At 37.5% G+C, this 21,467-nt stretch overlaps 1 protein-coding gene across 4 annotated transcripts in view; it reads left to right on the top strand.

Annotated features, from left to right (window-relative positions):
• Positions 1–21,467, top strand: part of KALRN (kalirin RhoGEF kinase) — a 554,985-nt gene that overhangs the window by 408,296 nt on the left and 125,222 nt on the right. For all 4 annotated transcript variants that reach the window (XM_087950201.1, XM_087950195.1, XM_087950194.1 and 1 more), the window contains exons 28-33: positions 1,828–1,920; positions 5,678–5,789; positions 8,380–8,570; positions 8,858–8,959; positions 10,064–10,206; positions 11,310–11,412. In XM_087950201.1, the coding sequence (XP_087806327.1) occupies positions 1,828–1,920; positions 5,678–5,789; positions 8,380–8,570; positions 8,858–8,959; positions 10,064–10,206; positions 11,310–11,412 (744 nt within the window). The remainder of the gene's footprint in view (positions 1–1,827; positions 1,921–5,677; positions 5,790–8,379; positions 8,571–8,857; positions 8,960–10,063; positions 10,207–11,309; positions 11,413–21,467) is intronic.

Below are 21,467 nucleotides of genomic sequence, written 5' to 3'. Positions count from 1 at the left end.
CAAATGCATCTCAATCATTTGGGAATGTTTTAGTCTATATCACGGTGTTTAAGAGTGTGGATTATTTTTAAAAAATAACATTGAGTAATTAGTAATTATGATTCAAGGCTAAACAGTAGGTTTTTGTGACCAACTCCCAATTCTCGGCCACACACAAGAATTACAAAAGGACAATTTTATGTAAAAATTGCATTCAAAAGCAATATGGCTATGTTTCATTTTTCCCCCTCCCTTTCTTCTGTTTGTTCCATTGAACATTCTGCTGCTTTCTCTCCCCTAAGCCCAAATAGGGGAAAGATGTCCTTATTCATTGCATTGAATAACAATCAGGTATCAATACACAAGACAGATGTTCACTTTAGCTACTCTGTTTAGCATACTTATTAATCTACCCCATATAAAAAAGTTGTCAAAGTGAGAATTAAAAAAAAAACTTTAAAAAGGGCATTAGCCAACAACTTTAATATTATTTGCAAGAAAACCATGTCATCCAAAAGGGCATTAGCCAACAACTTTAATATTATTTGCAAGAAACAATTCAGAACTCTTCAATTCAGAAGAGTTTTCATATTACTTTACTCAAAGTTTACCTTGGGCTAAAATCATATTTGGTTCAATAATTTCAACTAAAGGAAGACAAGAATTTAATTTAATTGAATAAGATTCTGTAGAAATAAGAGTTCTTGCAATTATCCTTGTTACCTTGATCAAATATACAATATATAGGATAGTGCAATGTATTAACCAGCAGAGGGCCTAATACTAAAGGAAACAAGGCAGTAAAGTTCAATTTATTGGCATTCGTGTTTGCAGAATTTTTTTCTGTCTCACTCATCTCATGGATTAGGATTATTAACAATAATGTGACCATTCTCAGCAAGGTAGCCAGTGAATTAGGTTGTTAAACAAGTTAAACTTGTCCACGCTGATCACAGAAGTTTTAAACTTAGGAGGCGGCTGACAAAAGAAAAACCCCAACAACCATAGAACATAGTTCACACTGGTAAATCATGAGGCCTAAAAACCAGAGGTGAGCAAATAATGATTCTCTGGAAGTTCTTGAACTGTAACTCTTAGAGCCCTTTCCTATTTTAAATATTAGTGGGGGCAGATTTAATTTAGGATTGATATGTATCCAGTGGTGGGATTCACATTTTTTTACTACTGGTTCTGTGGCATGGCTTAGTGGGTGTGGCAGGGGAAGGATACTGTGAAATCTCCATTCCTTCCCCACCCCACTAACCTTCTTTCCAGCTCTGTTCTGTGCAGGGCAACAAAAGAAGACCCAGCCGATCAGCTGGGACTCGGGAAGCAGAGAATAGATGGGGGCAGGGGCCAGTCAGAGGTGGTATTTGCCGGTTCTCCGAACTACTCAAAATTTCCGCTACCGGTTCCCCAGAACTGGTCAGAACCTGCTGAATACCACCTCTGTACTGTAACTTATGTGCCTTATGTGCTTCCTACCCCTTTGTCTAAAAACAATAAGATTTTTTTCTCCCCATACAGAAATCTTAATATTCGATACGGTGAAGAAGAAGGGGGAAAAAAGCAGTAGGGGGGGGGACTAGATCAATTGGGGACATTTGTCCTTTAAATGAATGAAATAAACAAAATCGATCATAATAACTAGTTAATTTAAATTAATTCAACTTTGGTTTTGGTTCATAAAGGGCAACAATAGACATTGGCTCAAAAAAAGCATCTATAGCATATTTCTGCACTGAGCATCGGAACTAAAGAATCTGCAAACCTTTTTGTTGCCTTCCAGTTATCTGCTTTATCATCTTTTGGGAATGTTTAGTGTTGTTTTTACTTTTTTTTTTAAAGGAAATTCAACAAAGGCATGGTCTGGCCAACTCCATTTCCTCATATTTGATCAAACCTGTCCAGAGGATTACAAAGTATCAACTTTTATTAAAGGTATGCTATTGATTTTGTTGTTATTCTCATATGTATTTACATACCTCATACTAAGGTCACTCAATAAATTTTTGTAAGTTGAGGACTACCTATATTTATAAAGGGGATGTCCAAGATGATATGGAAAGACTGTCTGGAGATTATGAGCACCTGTGTTTCTTGCTCCTACTCTCCTCTTGTCCTTCCCTCATTCCCAGAGCTCATGAAGAAATGGAACCAACACCCAGGAGTCAAAGTAATGAGTAAAACCAAAGGCTAGGTAACCCTACTGAGAAAGAGGCAATAAGAAAGGAGGCAGCAGCTGAGAAAACTAGAGGGAAAAATGTGTTTATTTCCTTCTCTCAGAGAGGTGCCAGGTAAAAGATCTTCAAGCCATTTTCCTCAGCCAAAATTCAAAAGAGGAAAAAACGGTCAAGAAGCCAAGCCAAGAACAAAGAAGCTGAAAAGAGGAAGGGAAAAAGTAACTTTGACAGGATGGAAACAACATAAAAATGATACAATACAAACTGATTTCTTAAAAAGATGTAACTGCACAGACAGTGGGAGTTTAGGGGTTTAGATCACAGAAATATAAATGTCGGCAATGTATTTGAGGCACAGAATAGAAAGCTATGAGAATATAGCGAAATTGGACTTTGTACAGATATTGGACAAAATATTGTACAGATAAATAGCACATTAAAAAATAAATGGTTAAAACAGAAAATGGTTTCATTAAGATTAATTTCTGAACTAGTTGAAGACATTTATTAACTTACATTTCTTTTCTAATTTATAAGCTTTCCTTTTGTAAAATAAAAACATCTCCCCCCCTCGCCATCAATGAAGGGCGATACAAAAATCTAACAATCTAAATTTCAAATGCTTTTTGCCTGTTGGGTCTGATTCCACCTGATTATTGGTGTCTCAAAAAAAAAATCCACCCTGCAATAATTGGTGGCAATGGTGGAGTTGCCTCAAACTAAAAGAAACCTAATGCTACAAATGAAAAGGGAAAAAAGAATAGGAAATAGATAGTCCTCAACTTACAACCCATTTGTTTAGTGATCAAAGCACCAAAAGGTTTTTTCACATGACAGCACCACTGTGATCATGTGATCAAAATTTGGATGCTTGGCAACTAATTCATATTTATGACGGTTGCAAGGTCCCGGGGTCGTGTGATCACCTTTTGCGACCTTCTGACAAGCAAAGTCAATGGGGAAGCCAGATTCACTTAACAACCATATTACTAATTTAACAACTGCAGCGATTCATTTAACAACCGTGGCAAGAAAGGTTGTAAAATGAGGCAAAACTCACTTAACAACCATCTCACTTAGCAACATAAATTTTGTGCTCAATTGTGGTCCTATGTCAATCTCCTATCTCTACAGGGAGGAAATTTGGTCCACATACATCTCATACCCTGCAGGCACTGTCCAGAATATTTGCCTCAGAAAGAAGACATTGAACCAGAGTTTATACTCTGCAATGAGAGATGGAAAAGTCTGAGGGCACTGCTGCACATGTTGATGCTAAGAGTAGTGCTCCTTCTGAGGAAGCTGATGTCTGGCCTCGGCCTGTTAGGCCAAAGGAAGGGTAAACAATTAGAAAAGGGGTTAGAACCTGCTTCCTGAGTTAATATTAGTTCAAAATGCTGAAGCCAAATTAGGAAGAAGGGACTTGGCTGATCAAGAAAGATGAAGATAAGCCAATTGGGATGGAGGCTGAGTGGAAGGATCAGTTAGAATTATGTAAGAGAGAGGCATGTAGAGAAGAGGTTAGGGCAGTGATGGCTAACCTTTTTGGCACCAATTGCTCAAAGCGCAAGAGAGCGCGCATCCGCAAAATGCCACATGCGCGCATGCCCCATGCATGTGCCCTGCCCCCTGTGCATGCGTGCACACCCTGCACATGCATGCATATGCACACTGCCCATGCACATATAAGCATGATCCCCGCACGTGCGCCCTGCCCCCTGCGCATGTGTAGCAGAGACCCAAGGACCAGCTGGCTGGCGGGAGGTGCGCACGCATGCACAGCAGAGCTGAGCTGGGTAGATGGCTCACATGCACAGAGAGAGGGCTCTGCATATCATCTCTGGCACACATGCCATAGGTTCGCCATCACGGGGTTAGGGGATTGCTCAATCTCATCCAGGCTGAGAAAGGTCATTTTCTCCTTCAACAGTTATTGGACAAGTAAAGAGGGAAGGCGGTACCAAAGATATAACAGAGAAGGAAGATATTAAAATATTTTACTAGACTTGAGCAGATTGTTGCCTTATTTAAATGATCTAAGGATGAATAGTGACCCAGGTGATAACTTAAGGCCCAGTTTAACAGGTAAGGCCTTTCAGCCAGAATTGGCAAGCCTAGGCCGACAAGGCAGAGAAGCTAGGTATTGCACAGAACTGACTACATATATAACTTTCTCTCTCTACTTTCCAGTGGATGGCAGGATTAATTTAGGGTTACTATAATTCTTTGCATCAGTTGGAATCAACCATAGGGGCTGCTATAAAGCTATATCATCTCAAATTCTTAGAAGGATTCTTTGACTATTGGGATGACTTTTATTTCCAGTCTGGAAAAAAGTCACTGATCTAGATGTTATACAACATGACTTTTTGGCTCATTATTTACACTCTCTCAGCTTTTACTTACTTTATGTTGTGGCTCTGATTCCCGAGCCTGTGCTGTTAGAGGAAGAGGACTTGGAAGATGAGGAGGAGGAACTGGGAATGCCTTCCTCCCCAGGACCTTCCTCTTTGGCAATGCCTTCCTCCCTGATAATGCCTCAGGTTTCATCAGACAATTGAGAGGAACAGCCTGAGATTAATCAGGAGGAAGGCATGTCGGAGCAGCCCCTGACAGGGAATCAGGAGGAAGAATGTTGGCTTGATCCTAAGCAGCGTCGTAGGGAGAAACGTGAGCAGCAACGTAGGAGGCGTGGGAGGGTCAGAGAATGAGCTGAGTCATTGGGGATAAAAGTGGGTGTGTTGTCGGCTGGAACTTTGTACGGGACAAAGTTTGATCTTACTTCAGGTTTTCTTTGTGAATGATTCTTGTGGTCTGCCTTGTAATTTTTTGTAAGTAGCTTTTTACTTGTTATCAGTTTGGACTTGGCAGGCAGAGCCTGTTGGAATGCCAAGGACGTTATCAGTTCCAAATAATTAACTCTGTGAAGTCCAAGCCAGCCTGCCTGCCTGTGTTTGTGTGAGTTTGTACTTTTTCATCTTTTGGGAAAGAAGAAAGGTGAGACAGAACACTTTAGTAATGTAGAATTTAAGTAACATATCTTTGATACTGACCTTCATGGAGATTAGAATAATCCCTCTTCCCAACCTTCTTGGGAAGGCTTGGGTAAAAGACCATTTCAGGTAGCCAAGTAATACTTTAAGTATATCATGTCAAAGTACCTTTTCCATAGAAATATTTAATTCCTTATCTTCTCAGTTATCAGGGAACTGAAACAATACTCTGCTACACAATCTATAAATCTGGGGTGTTGAATCAAGACAATTTTATTTTTCATAGTCCTTTTCACACACCTTGACATTCAGACTTAATAATCCCTTAATTATGAAAGTGTTGCAGTTGCTTTAATAAGAGAACTTGCCATCTCTTGGCTGTCACAGTTCCTGAAGTATATAAGAACACAGTCAAGTATTTCACAATTACCACAGCTATAAAGAAACTAACTTACATCCTGCACAATCACAAGGAAACAAACTTATCCAGGGTTTTGGTTTTGTTTATGCATTTTTTTCCAGGAGCTTTTAACATGCTGTGAAGAAGGAAAAGGAGAACTCAAGGATGGTTTGGAAGTAATGCTCAGTGTCCCTAAGAAAGCCAATGATGCCATGCATGTAAGCATGTTGGAAGGTAAGTAAATATTAATCTGCCAGGGAAGAGAATGGGCAGGGATTGGACAGGTTGTAGATATAAGGCTGATGTCTATTTGTCTGTCTTATTGATAACTATGAAGTAGTTAATAATGAATAACTATGAAGAATAGCAGAGTAGGAAGGGACCTTGGAGGTCTTCTATTCCACCCCTCTGCTCAGGCAGGAACCCCTATACTATTTCAAAGAAAAGGTTCTCCATCCTTTTCTTTTTTTTTTTTTTAAAACAAGTTTTATTAAAAGTTTCAACAACAAACAAATCATTACATATTAAATCTTTCCCTGTCTTTCTACAATAATTTCCCCAATATTCTCATAAAACACAAACAAACACAAACAAACATAAAAAAATCTTTTAGTAAAAGTACCTTGGCCCCAGTTACCTCTCTTTGCATGGGCTAAAATAATAGCGCATATCACTCTTCACAATTCTATCTTATTTAATCCATCTTAATTAAATCATTAAATTTGTATCTTTTGCCCATTCATTATCCCTCTATCTCTTCTTATAATAAAAAGAATTTCTCCTGAAATCACTAATCAGAGTATGATGCCTTTCTATCCTCCCCTAAGTTAGTAAAATTAAAATTCAACATAACAAATACCCAATTTGGTTCTGCTTGGTACATTCTATCCACCAAAAATGTTTAAATACATTGTATCCTCCTTTCCTTCGATATTTTATTACATTTCAAAAATCAATCATTATTAAATCAATCATTATTAAAAACTTCAACATTTCAATTTTAAACTTCAACATTTTAATTTCTTATTAAATCTTAAACCATTCTAATTTACTATTTCAAATATAAATGTTACAATACCATCTTCTGTACCTTAGCAGAATCTTTCTTACAGAAATTTATATTTCATCCTTTATCTCTAAAAAAATCCCTCTTCTCCCATCCAATTTTAAAGCTTTGAGGCTTTTCTCCGCCTTTCCCCTTTCTTTCTTCCCCCACCAAATCTTTCCTACCCCCTTCTTCTTCTAACCTCTGCCTTGCTGGGATCCCTTCTCTGTTGTGTTCCCTTTTTCTCTTGTTTGTTATCATTATATTTATTTTGCATCATATTTTTCTCTTTCTCAAATGTTTTTTTAAATCTTAAGTCCTTCATTTTCCTTGCTCTCTTCCTTCCTTCTTCCTTAGATAAGTTTTGGGATTCAATGAAGATGGCGTCTTCGTCTCTTCCTTGTTGTTCTTCTTCCGTTTCCATCTGTTCCATTGTCTGTTGGTAATTGACCAGCGCCATTTCTAGAAATAGAAAAGCTTTTTCCATGCCATCTTTGCAGGCTGCCTTTGTTTGCTCATATTCATCCCTCAGGTCTTCAAAAAGGAAAGCCATTATAAATAAATCTTTTCTTTTCTTTATTCCTCTTCCTTCTTACACCAACCAAATATTCCGAGAGAAAGGCAAAACAATCCCAAAATCCACAATCCTCAATAAATCCAAGCAAGCCAAAATTCCCCCCTTCCTCTTCCAGGGTGGTATCAAACAAATAAAAAAAAAGAGTCCAAATCTATATTTTAAAGCCTTATTAAGATTATATTTCTGTCCTCAAGTCTTCAAGGCATCTCCTCCAACAAGATCCAAATTTATATATTTTCTTTATCCTCTCCCTTCCGGCTTATTTCCGTCGGGAGGAGAGTAAACTTTCCCTTCAGCACCTCAAAATAGCCGCTTTTTTTTTCTCTTGTGGAAAAAATCATCAAAAAACCATCTTTTCCAGGAATTAAATTAGATAAATCTCAAAGTCCTGGGTCAACCAAGAAGAACTTTCACTTTCAATAACTTTCTCTTCTTCCTCCTGCGCATACTTGCCCGGCTGTCAACTTCTTTGTGGCGGCCATTACGGACCGCCGCTGCACCGTCCTGGTAAAAGGGGGTTCTGCCGGCCAGGGGGGGTCTGCAACACCCCCAAACCCTTCCTCCGGATCCCCTTACCTTCAGCTACCCCTGCAGGGCAGCCTTGCTCCGCACCCGTCTGGGTCGGAGCCCCAAAACGGCTAGCGCGGCAGGGATCGCGCAGCTTCGCGAATCCCTACCGCCGCGAAGCCGACAAACCGGAAACCCCTCCATCCTTTTCTTTAAAACATCCAGTATTGGAGCATCTTGCATCCAATTGCAAAAAAAAAAATCCCACATCCAATTGCAAAAAGCATTAGGAATGTTCATGTCATGAACTGAATTACTGATTCTTAGGGCCTTCTTTTAAAAATACCTAAAGGTTCCCTTACACATCTCCAGTTGTTAAACTTTGTCCATTGCCAGGAGTACCTGAATCCTCCTTGGATACCAATTTGCTATTTCCATTCTCCCTCATTCCATAATATATTTTTGGAACTTTAATTCTTTTTTATTTACATTTGAATTTTCATCCAGAGCTGTTATTCCTTCACCATAACTCTTGAGGTCTCATCTGGATGCACATTCCAAGTAGTTCCTCTGATATACTGAGATAGACCAGTCTTCCATCGAGCTCAGTACCATTTAGCCATGGATTGAGTGTGGGCTTTTAAAACCAATGTTACCAGGGTTATTTTTTTCATTTTTGTTTGTATTTATCACAGGATTTGATGAAAATTTGGATGTTCAGGGAGAACTGATTCTTCAGGATTCATTCCAAGTTTGGGATCCCAAATCTCTCATCCGGAAGGGTCGCGAGAGACATTTGTTTCTCTTTGAAATCTCTCTAGTTTTCAGCAAAGAGATAAAAGATTCTACAGGACATACTAAATATGTTTACAAGAACAAATTACTGGTAAGTTTGCAAGGATTTTTATGGGCTTCAGAACATTTATTATGTTGGGGGTGGAAGATAAGTCGAATTTTCTGCTTGATTCTGTATGATCACACTTCACATTGATTTATTTTATTGTACTTTACTAAAGTAAGAACGGTTAAAATAGATACAAAAAGGCTAAAAAATGACTTTATTATTCAGTTCGTAATATAAAAATGTACTTGGCCATTATAGTGAACTCACTGTGAGCATCATTCAAAAATTCGTGAAAATATCAGTTTCAGCCATCTCTTCTTTCCTTACAGACCTCAGAACTAGGAGTAACAGAGCACGTGGAAGGAGATCCATGCAAGTTTGCCTTGTGGTCTGGACGAACTCCCTCTTCGGATAACAAAACAGTGTTAAAAGTAAGTCTCCAAAATTATTTTTCTTTATCTCCAATGCTTTATAATTATTTTCTTCAATCGAAACATCTGGACCAATAATCACAATCTGAGTCCTTTTCCCATTCAATTGAATTTTTACAGAAACCCATTTCAGATCTTATATATATATATAAGATAGGCATATATAGGCGCCAAAGCCTATATATTACAATATATACACCATATATTAGGAAGTAGCCTTCAGCTGCTGCTAATTTGTTCCCATTTCCAAGGCTATCTTCATCAAGAATTCATATTTTATTATTGCTCTTACCTAGCTCTTCTCTTTATTTGAATTTAGCTTAACTGGCTGTAAGTCTAGTAATGATCATGGCTATATACCCAGGTCTTAGACATAAGCCATGTTTTTTTCACCATGTTCCCATTTTTGTGCAATTTACCCTAGCGGTTTTTAACAATAGGTTTTTAAAACTATCCCCTATCTTCCCCACTAGGGGAAGACCTCATGAAAAGATGTAACATTATAATGTATGTATAGTCATCTATATCTTGAAAGGAAATTGTCCTAAACTTCATTAGATTAGAATGAAATGATCTGCTGTTTTAACGCACTATGAAGTAAACAACACTATTTACCTTTTACTGATCGGAGCAGAAAGTACTTGATGGAAATGTTATTTATAATCATTTATTTCTTTAAAAACTGTCATATGCCAAATAGCTCTTAGTGGTAATGGTGGGGTGTTTTTTTTTTAAGGCTAGGTTCATTTTATAGAGCTCCGTCATTTTAGAGGCTTTGTTTGATAAACTAGCAATACAAGAACAACAGTTTCCCCTCTATAGGAATATTATACTGTAGATATTACATATGGGTGTATGTATACTGCATTGGGTTGGGTTGGGTAGGGTCATATTATACATCACACACACAATACATATATTATTTTACCTTTATCTGCATTTTTTTTACTAGCAATGTACATGAACTTTTGCTATCTTATCAGGAAAACTGTTCTGTTATATAGCCAAATGAATGAAAGCAACTTTTGAAAAGAAGCAAAATACAGGGCCCTACTTGAGAAATACTGTAATTCTAACTTCTGCCTTTTCTGTTCAAATGTTTAGGCAACCAGTATTGAAACTAAACAAGAATGGATTAAAAATATTCGAGAAGTGATACAAGAAAGGATTATACATTTAAAAGGAGCTTTGAAAGAGCCAATTCAACTCCCCAAAACCCCAGCCAAGCAAAGGAACAACAGTAAGAGGTAATCGTAATCATTTTGTGAATGTTCTATATAAAACAACTGTTTTGCCAGAGAATGTTCTATATAAAACAACTGTTTTGCCAGAGAAAGTGTGGATCAGCACTATAAATTCAATCTGGATTTAAACCATTGTTGAATAATAATATGAGTAAACCCACATACCATGGTAAGCCACACACACACACACACACACACAAATCTAAACCAGATCATAGTTTAGTGAACTATACCAGTATAAGATATATAACAGCTCTTGCACTTTGTAGATCAAGTATAGACTTCCTGCGGAAGGAATATAATTGGTGAAAATAGATTTTAGCTTATAAAACTATGTTTAGTGAGGTAATGCTTAGTCAGATCTGTCTGTGTGTTTCTGTCTGTCAGTCTATCTGTCCATCTATTTGGATCCAGATTATGTACTTTGTTTTGATAGGATTAGAATGATGTTAAAGCAATAGCCCATGACAAGGAAATGCTAACCTTCCCTAGAAGTCATTGTATTAATAGTCTGTATTGATTAGATTAGATTATTGATAACATACTTTACAAGATTCATGTCTTCTAATTTTTTTTATAAAAAACGGTTCTAGCATTCAAGTTCCTTGCAGTAGCATCCTATAAACAGAAATTGGAATGAAGGGTGGAAAATACTTCATAGCGTTTCAAATTATCAGAAATATTTTAAAAGGAAAATAAATTAGTTTGTTCACATTTTATATTTTTCAAAGTTTGATAGCTTCATCATTATTTAAATCTCAGAACATGAGGAATTGACATCAGTTTTGTAAAAACAGCTAGACTATAATTTAGATGGCTGGGTTTGGTTAAGTGAGAAATCCAAGCAGAACAGGTCATTGGCCTGCCACATTCATTATGGGGCTATTTTGAGATATATTGCTGTCACTATATAAACCTGGAATAGTCAGTTTTAAAGAGCAAAAGTGGTTATTATGCACTAACCTCACTGTAGGGATGACATCAGCATTCTAAATTACAGGCTAAGTTGTAACGTGTGTGATCAGCTGAACAACCTCTTCTTCACACTGTGCCTGAACACTTCAAATTCATTCAAGAAATTTCTTCCTGTTTTTTTTCCTCTGCAGAGAGGGAGGAGAAGATGCCGACAGCCAAGGAGATGGGAGTAGTCAGCCTGACACAATTTCAATTGCATCCAGGACTTCTCAGAATACAGTAGACAGTGACAAGGTAGGATTTATTCTGGAAAATCTGACAGCTCTAAAATACAGAAGAACAGGTGAGAAACAAATATGGAGTGGCATTTACTCTTAGAATTAAGTGCCCTGCGCTGTTAGTAACAATAGCTGAGAAATAAAACTATAGTTTTATTTCTCAGCTATTGTTACTAACAGTGCAGGGCACCTAGATTATGTTATATGCCAATTGTCACATATAATGTATATTCCTCAGTGGCTGTCTACTCCACTTTCTGCAACCATAGGCATACAGGAAAAGCCAATTATGCATATATTGAAACCCTGAGTAATTTTTTTATCTGTATGCAGGGAATGGGTGGGGAAGTGTTTTTAAAATAATACCTTGAAAAGAACCACCAAGATTCTGTGTAATGTGTTGGCTGAACCTCAAAATGGAAGATGCTCAAGAGTCTTTCATGCTTTATTGTTCATGGAATGCATACTGCTTCTGAACAAAGAAAGATAGGAAGGATGGCAGAAAAAGAACAGAGAGCCATGGGCAAATTAGGGCCAGCTTGACTTCAGAGAAGTCATGGCAAAACCAAAATATTTTCAGTTTTTGTTTGTTTTAGAGAAGCTGCCAGTTGTCCCCTTGAACAGTTTGCTATCTTTGTTTGGTTTTAAAAGTATGAATGTTAGGCTGCTGATGTTATGCATGCTGAAGATTTGTGTTATGGTAGCCTCATTTACATTTTCAGAAAGCAGATCTCAGAAGACACAGCATAGGTGTATGTGTGTGTTTATATTTGCAGCAAGCCCAGTGACACAAAGCTTTCCAGAGAAAATTGGAGGGAATTGTGGGGAGGTTGACAAAGAATTTGTGCTACTCAGCTCCAGGAGTAGGGCTTGGTACAGATGGACAACAAGCCTTTTGAAGCTAATATTCAAGTGGACAGACTATCAGTTGTGAAAACTGGTGCACATTTTAAAATATGGGGCCCAGAATATAAAATCCAAATTGCATTGTAGAATGATGAAGAAATTGTTTGGATGAACTAGAAGGCAAGATTATTATTTTTTGCTATAGTTTTCTTTTCTCTCCACAATTAAAATTCCATGTGTTTCATATTAAAATTTCATTTGATATCTGGCTCGATGTTACTTTCAAAAGGAGCAAAGCTTTATTGCCTGAATAAATATTCTGTGTGTGTAATATTTGGAAACAGCATTGATGATAATGATAAGCCATGTTCTCTGTTTGGAGAACCAGTCTGGGTTACAAAAAATAAATTGTGTATTTCTAAAAACACAAATAATATCTGCCTTATAGATATGTGCCAGTATAATTGGTTTCTTTCCCAAATAAAGTGTGAATGGTATCACCCTTTGTAGTCAATAGGTTCAGCAAATACATGGGTCATATGCAGTCTGAAAGCTTCTTGTCTTTACTTATTTTAAGACCATGTTCTATCTATCTTGCTTTTATAATTAGAGATAAGTAAACACATTATGTTGGTTGCACAATATTTTCATTCAAGAAATAGTCAACGTTTTAGAAAAGCAACTGCCAGTGGCGTTCACAGAGGGGGTCAAAACAAGCAAGAGCAGCAAAGTTAAAACTTTTCTATGTGCATGCAACATCAACACACACACAAAAGGGGCAGAGCTTAGACTTAGCTGTTTTCACCCCCTCCGTGGACGCTATTGCCACAGTCAAAGACTGTTGTCTTGATTTGTGCATATTTCAGATACGATAAGTAAAGCAGTTGGTTTATTCCTATCACTTTGCTGCTATCCATTTTTCGCACAACAGGGGAAATTTCCCTCATTCAGAATGCTGCAACAAGAGTAAATTTGACCTCTGTGATTTTCCATTTATTCTTCCTCAATCAACACCTCAGTTGGTTGCCACGCAGCATACCAATACAACTAAATCCTGACTTTCCAGATTCTTAACCGTTCATTCAGGAATTGTCTTACTGGCAGAAGGCTCCCAGAGACAGTATACCAAGATTAGCCTCTTTAACAGGAAGAAGAATGAAGCCACTGCCTTTGCCCACTGCAACATATAAAAATAAAAACCTTATCCCAGTCTGTGCTCCGTGGTTTAAATTCTAGACTTTTTTCTCCTGCCTTTCTAAATCAGAAGGTTAACTGTTATAACTGTTCTCATTAGCATGGAAATTGTTTGTTCCTGCCTCACCAGCTTCATTTATTTTAGTATGTTTTTTATTTTTTATTTTTATTTATTTTGATTTGTCAATTGCTTACAAGATAATAGGTATAAGTATATACATAGTTATGAATACATGAAATGGGTACATATAAGAAAAATAAAAGAAACAATAGGACAGGGACAGTAGGCACTTTGGTGCGCTTATGCACACCCCCTACAGACCTCTTAGGAAAGGGGTGAGGTCAATAGTAGACAGTCTAAGGTTAAAGTTTTGGGGGTTTGGGGAAGAAACTACAGAGTCAGGTAGAGTATTCCAGACATTGACCACTCTGTTGCTGAAGTCATATTTCCTGCAATCAAGTTTGGTGCAGTTAACCTTGAATTTGTATCTATTGTGTGCTCTTGTGTTGTTACGGTTGAAGTTGAAGTATTCATTGACAGGTAAGTCATTGCAATGTATGATTTTATATACCATACTTAGATCAGACCGAAGACAGCATAATTCAAGGTTTTCTAGGTCTAGAATTTCACGTCTGGTGGCATAAGGTATTCTACAACGAGTAGAGGAGTAGAGAACTCTTCTTGTGAAATATTTCTGGACTTTCTAACTGTGCTAATATCAGATACGTAATGTGGGTTCCAGACTGATGAGCTGTATTCGAGTATTGGTCTAGCAAATGTTTTATATGCTCTAGTTAGTAGTGTGATATTACCAGAGAAAAAGCTACATAGGATTAGGTTAACAACTCTTAATGCCTTTTTGGCTATGTAGTTACAGTGGGCTCTAGCACTTAGATCATTAGAGATGAGTATTCCAAGGTCCTTTACAGAGCTTGGATCATCAACATGGTCTTGACTATTCAGCTTGTATTTTATTTTTTGATATTTTTTTTTGCCAATATGTAAGATAGAGCATTTATTTGTTGAGATTTGAAGTTGCCATTTGTTTGACCATTCTGACACATAGTCGAGGTCTTTTTGAAGGGTAGCAGCATTGTCTGTGGTGTTGAATAGCTTTACATCAGCAGCGAAGAGAATGCAGTTGCTCTTAATATGATCACAGAGGTCATTTATGTAGAGTATGAAGAGAGTTGGTCCTAGAACACTGCCTTGGGCACACCACTGTTGACAGGAACAGAATTTGATAGAATGCTCCCAATTTTGACCATTTGTTGTCTGTTTGACAGGAATGCTTCTATCCAGTTATGCAGTTGTCCAGAGATACCATAAGATTTTAGTTTTAGGAGTAGTTTGTCGTGTACCATTGAATCAAAGGCTTTACAGAAGTCTATGTAGATTGCGTCTATTGCTTTGCCCTGCTCGAGTTGTGTAGTCCATATGTTTTTGCAGTGTAAGAGTTGCAGATTACAGGATAGTTTTTTTCTGAAACCAAATTGTTTATTAGAGAGTAGGTTGTTTGTCTCTAAGTGGAGGATAATGGATTGATTAATAATTGATTCCTTGACTTTACAGGTGACGCAGCATAAGGAGATTGGTCTGTAATTTTCAACTAGGCTGGGGTCTCCGTTTTTGAAGATGGGATGATCGTGGCTTGTGACCATAGGTTAGGCAAGGAGCTGGTCCTGAAAGATTTTTCAAAGATTATGGTTAGAGGTTCTGTTATGGCAGTGGATAGCTTTTTTAAGAAGTAGGCAGATATTCCGTCCAGTCCAATAGATAGAGATGGTTTTAGATTGTGTAGTGCTTTTTCAGCATTGTCTTCTGTAAAATCGATATGTATTATATCATTATAGTTTTCTGTGGTTCAGCTAGGAAATAGTGGGCATGATCCATTGCTGTTTACAAATACTGAGCCAAAGAATGTGTTAAAGATGTTGGCTTTAATGGTGTCTTCGTTATAGTCTTTACCATTGGGTCCTATCAGGGATGGGATGGACCTTGAGTCTTTTAGTTTGTTGTTTACAAAATTGTAAAAAGCGTGGGTGGAATTGGTGCGTAGAAGGTTTTCCTCTTGTTTAATGTGATAATTGGTACATTCAGTCTTTATCTGGTGGCATAAATTTTTGTATCGGCTTTTGAAGTTGGCAATGTGACCAGATTTGTTTTTCCGCCTGAGTGATCTCTTTTTGGATTGAAGTTTCCTTATTGTTATGGGTAATCTGGTTTTGTTTTGTTTTTGGGAAGTTATTGGTATATATAGTTTGATGACTCTTTTGACTTCAAGTAAAAATATGTTGTAATGGTCTTCAACAGTATTGCATCCAGTGAATAGAGATTGCCAATCAAGGGATGAGAGATCGTTGTCTATAAGATCATAGTTGCCTTTTTTGAAGTTATAATTGGAGATTACGTCATTGTGATGATTTTTGTGTAGGCGTATGTTGAGACAAAAGTCAATCATATTGTGGTCACTGTTGAAAAAGGGTTCTTTAGTTTGTATTCCGTAAATTAAATTCAAACTATTGCAGAAGATGAGATCGAGGCAGTTGTTAAGTCTAGTATTGTTGGTTACTAGTTGTTCCACTCCCAGATTTGTAACAGCATTGTAGAAGGTTGCATGTATGGGTTCAGCTGTACATTCATTTAGGGTCCAGTTAATATGAAGTAGATTGAAGTCACCAAGAAAGATAAAAGCGTTTGAGCAGGATGTTGCCCATGTTAGTAGTGAATTTAGCTTGTTTACATGTTCGATGTCATAATCAGGTGCTCTGTAACATATTTGTATATGTAATAACATATTATGTAACACATGTTTCCACTTTTGCCATAATATAATTTTTAGTACAATTATTTCCTTAGTGTTCCTTTGGATTCCCTGCTGTGGTGATATTTAAATTGTACATTGGCACCAGTACATGTACCTACATATAGCAAAACATGATACATAATCATCACTGTATGTGTCCTCTACATGGCTACTTTCCTTGGTATCCCTCTGCAAAAGCTAAGGGTTAGTGAATGCAATAAGAAACTTGTAAATTTAAATAATGATGAGTCATAACCACACAATAATACTTACAACACTGTAGCTAGCATGCTGCTAACACTTCCATTTACCTTTGTCAAACTATTCAACTCCATGTTTTTTCCAACCTATTTTTCATAGTCTAAGATCATCATAGCAGTTTTGTAAATAAAATTCCAGGCTGCTCTGTGTTGGGTATGCTATAATGTATCAAATAAAAATGGGTGATTTGGCTTTCTATTACAGATAGCCTTTTCACTTGGATCTCAGTTTTAAAACAGTTTCTTATTTCTTTTTAATTGTCTACAGGTAGTCCTCAACCTACGTCCACAATTGACCCAGAAATTTCTGTTGTTAAGCGAGGAAATTTCTGTTGTTAAATGTGTTTTGTCCCATTTTACGACCTTTCTTGCCATAGTTGTTAAATGAATCACCACAATTGTTAAAATACTAACATGGTTGTTAAGTGAATCTGGCTTCCCCATTGACTTTGCTTGTCAGAAGGTCACAAAAGGTGATCACATGATCCCAGGACACGGCAACCGTCATAAGTATGAACCAGTTGCCAAGCATCTGAATTTTGATCACATGACCATGGGGATGCTGCAGCAGTCATGAGTGTGAAAAACAGTCATAAGTCACTTTTTTCAGTGCCATTGTAATTTTCAATGGTCACTAAAATGAACTGTTTTAAGTTGGGGACTCTTTGTATTCGAAACCCTCAATGTTTTTAATGTGTGCACGTTAAAGCACACATTTCCATATGAAATTGGCCCTCTTTTCAATACATTCTTTCCTAATTCCCTTCTAATAACCCTTCTAATTTAATAATATCCCTAATGTGTACATTTTAATTTATCTTTCTTTTTTATTGATTTTATTATAAATTGATTGTTGTGAGTCACCTAAGTTATTTAGAGATAGGTAGCATACAAATAAACAAACAAATTGTCCTGATTAGTATAATATTTTTCCAGCATATACTATTTTATCAAGTCCCTGCTTTGTGAAATTTAGAGGGAGCACAAAACTGTACAGATAATTCCAATCTAGTTTATCTGTTCATTCAGCCTAACTATAATCGAATTTAATTTCTTTTCTATTTCTATATAAAAAAGGGGTATTGGGATCCATTTCTGGAATTCATTAAATGTCATTAGAATGAGAATAATGGTCTTTTTTTAAAAAAAAAAAAGATTAAAATACTTCAGTTTCTTAAACTATTAATTTGAAGCAGCAGGAAGTCATTTCTTCACATGTAGTTGGCAGAGAGTTAGAATGGGCATGAGTGAGAATAAATTCTCCTGTTGCTACTAGGATTTTTCAGTATTTATCCACAGCATGAGCCAGAAGTATAAATTTAGATTATAGCTATCTGCTTTTAAACGGAGTTTAACCAGCAACTTCCTGAATGTGCAATGCCACCTTATGACCTAGCCCTCATTTACCAACATAAAACTATCCATGTGATTTGCCCCCATCTCCCAGCATGTGCTTCAGTGGAGTGTGATGCCTGAAAGGATTGATCGTCAAAGCATTTGCTCGGGTGGAAAGCAATATACACAAATGAATCAATAATATAGCAGCTTGATTCTTGCTTCCTATACTCAAGGCTTATGAGAAATGCTATTTTGACATCGCCAGATTTGGGGTTCTGCGTTGAATGGGAGAGCTTGGTGCTTTCAGTGTTTGTGAAGTTTACCCTTCTAATTGTAATAATTTGGGTTTGAATGATCCTACATGTTTCCATCTAGAGCAGTGATCCCCAACCTTTTCTACGCCGCGGCCCGGTACCGGCATCAGCTGGGCGCTGCCATCTTTTTGATGAAAAAGTGCTTCCGGTGACCTCACCGGAAGCACTTTTCATCAAAAAGATGGCGGCGCTACGCTCGGTGAGCTTTTTCGGGTAGAAATGGCTTTCTACCCGGAAAAGCTCACGAGCGCTGGTGCCGCCATCTTTTTGATGAAAACGTGCTTCCGGTGAGCTTTCTACCCGGAAAAGCTCACGGAAGCACTTTTTCATCAAAAAGATGGCGGCGCCCAGCAAGCCTGCGCCCGGTAGGAGTTGTTCCGCGGACGGTGCCGGTCCGCGGACCGTGGTTGGGGACCCCTGATCTAGAGGACAGTGTGTATGACAGAGGTCTCCAAACTTGGCAACTTTAAGACTTGTGGACTTCAACTCCCAGAATTCCTCAGCCAGCTGGCTGAGGAATTCTGGGAGTTGAAGTCCACAAGTCTTCAAGTTGCCAAGTTTGGGGACCCCTGATGTATGTGAACAGTAACTTCTTTTTCAATGTCATTTCCTTCATCTTTTAAAAAATGGTTGCTATGTGCAGTCGTTCAGAGGATAGGGAAACGTTGCAGGGGCGTCTGCTGAATCTTTCATTTGTGTTATTCAACTGCTGTTCCTTCTATATATTCCTGCAGATCATGAAAAGTCAAGATTATGTGGGTTTTTATTCTATAGCTAGTTTCATGCTGTGAATAGTTTGCAGAATACATTTCAGTATCACTGATTTTCCAAGAACCTCACATCTTTGAGTATGATTAAGTTGATGACTTCTAAAGCAGTTAATATTAAATTTAAAAAGATTTAACAAATTTTGGCAGACCATGACAATTGGAATTATTTCCAACTTCTTAAAAAGTGGCCTCCTTTATTACAGGAAGAGTAAGAGCCTTCCAAACTGTTGCCACACTACTTCTTTATAGCAATGAATTTGAAGTTTCCTTCCTTCAGAGGTGGTATTCAGCAGGTTCTGATCAGTTCTGGAGAACTGGTAGCAGAAATTTTGCATAGTTCAGAGAACCGGTAAATATTACCTCTGACTGGCCCCGCCCCCATCTATTCTCTGCCTCCCGAGTCCCAGCTGATTGGCTGAGTCTTCTTTGGTTGCCCTGCACAGGAGAATGGAGCTGGAAAGCAGGTTAGTGGGTTGGGGTGGGAATGGAGATTTTGCAGTAACCTACCCCCCAGGAATGGGGAGGGAATGGAGATTTTACAATATCCTTCCCCTGCCACGCCCATAAAGCCACACCCATAAAGCCACACCATGTCCACAAAGCCACACCCACAAAGCCACGCCCACATAACCAGTAGTAAAAAAAATTGAATCCCACCACCGCTTTCCTTCCTCTCTCCCTCCCTCCTTCAGCTTCTTTTGTTAAGTCTTGATGACAGACTGATGGCGACCAACAATTATTAATTTTATTTAGTGTAGTAGCATAGCAGTTTTCTTACCCAGTTGCTTAGTAAAAAGTTAATATACAAGACCAGAGTGATGTCGTTGTTGTTTAAGTTTAATCAATTCTCAAGAGGTGAAGTCCTTAGTAATCCTAAGAATACTTGTCAGAAATTTACTCAGTTATTTTCTGTTGTAGGTATATATGTGCCTCATTTATTTTATCAGTTGACTGTGTTTTGATAACTTTATAGAATAGGTTCCAAATTATATTTATCTTGGAAGAGGGTTATTATTCTTCAGTGAAATATATACCTGCCTGATTAATATCAAATATATTGGTTGATTCAAAAATTCAGCAAATCAGGATGTTGAATTTAGGGAATTCAGTATAACTATCTTGGGTACATTTGTTAGTCAAAAGATTGAAAGTGTCAAACTTCTTGAGTGAAAGTGGTGATGATGCGCTGGAGTAAAAGATTACTAAGAAAAGGAAAGCTTCAGAGATATTAATTGCATGCCTTTAAAAGGCCATTGATGATTACTGCACTCCCCCCTCCCCCCAAAAAGCCAAATTTTATCTAAAGGATTAAGATTTTGTAGTCATGGTCATGTGTGCAGAATACACCATTAAAAAGATTTTATAATAACCACCAACTTATCTTAAGACCAACTTATCTTAAGTTGGTCCATTTCATGCCTCAATTATCATAGTTCCCACATAGCTATGTTAACTTTTCCTTCTGTCCAGGTATCACTGAATATTTTAAGAAAAAGGTTAAATGAAAGATTCTTAACAAAGCTACGTGGACAGAAATATTGAATATGCATGTAGTGAATAAACTTTTTCTATTGCAGGACAGATTATCTTGTCAGTAAGTTTAAAACACAATTTCTAATTTAAGTTTAAAATAATATTGCTATATTTACAGGTTTTAAATTAGCACACTGTAATTAGAAAGATACTGTAATTATTACTTTGAATAGTAATAGGTCTCACTGTTCTTATAGCTGGTCATTTTGTCCTTTTTCATGGCCTTTGCATCGTTTTACAAGCCTTTACTTCTGAATATATGCAAGCTACATTTATTTGCCTATAAAGATAACACTTTATCTATTTGAGAATAAAATCTGATTTAAAGAGCTGTTACAATATGTTTTAGATGATTCCTGTAGGAGTACAGGTAGTCCTTGATATCCAGCCAAAATTGAGTCAAGTCAAGATGATTGCTAAACAAGGTCCCATCCCTGCTGTCCACAGTTTGGTCATTAAACAGAGTATAAGGTGCCTCGGGGTGGTAGGAGCCTGTGGGTGGGGGGGTCTAGTGCAGGCCCAGGCCACTGGATTCATGTTTCCCGAAGCTTCTCCTATCCTCTAAGGCAGGGGTCGCCAACCTTTTGGACCTCAGGGACCACCAAACTCATAATTTTAGATCCCAGGGACCACTAACCGGTTCTGTGGGCATGGCCTAATTTGTGGGTGTGGCTTGGTGGTCATGTGACTGGCTGGGTATGGCTTGTATGTAAATATTGATATAAATATTGATTTTTTTTTATAAAAAAGAGCAACTTTTACCCAAAATCAGGTAAAGCAGGTAGATTGAGTTGCTCACAGAATCACAGATTCATTCAGAGATTTATCTATCTGCCATTGGCAAGCTCAGTCTGTCACATAAAATTTGCTTGCAAGCACACTCATAAAATTTGCTAGCAAGCAAACTCACAAAATTAACTCACAACACACCATGCATGTAAATATTGAATTTTTTATAAAACAGAACAACTTTTACCCAAAATCAGGCAAAGCAGGCAGGCAGATTGAG

This window comes from Notechis scutatus, chromosome 1 (assembly GCF_049901735.1).
Source record: "Notechis scutatus isolate UNSWTSFEM ecotype Mainland chromosome 1, rNotScu1.2, whole genome shotgun sequence".
NCBI classification, from domain to species: Eukaryota; Metazoa; Chordata; class Lepidosauria; order Squamata; family Elapidae; genus Notechis; species Notechis scutatus.
This window is presented reverse-complemented; position numbering and strand designations above follow the sequence as displayed.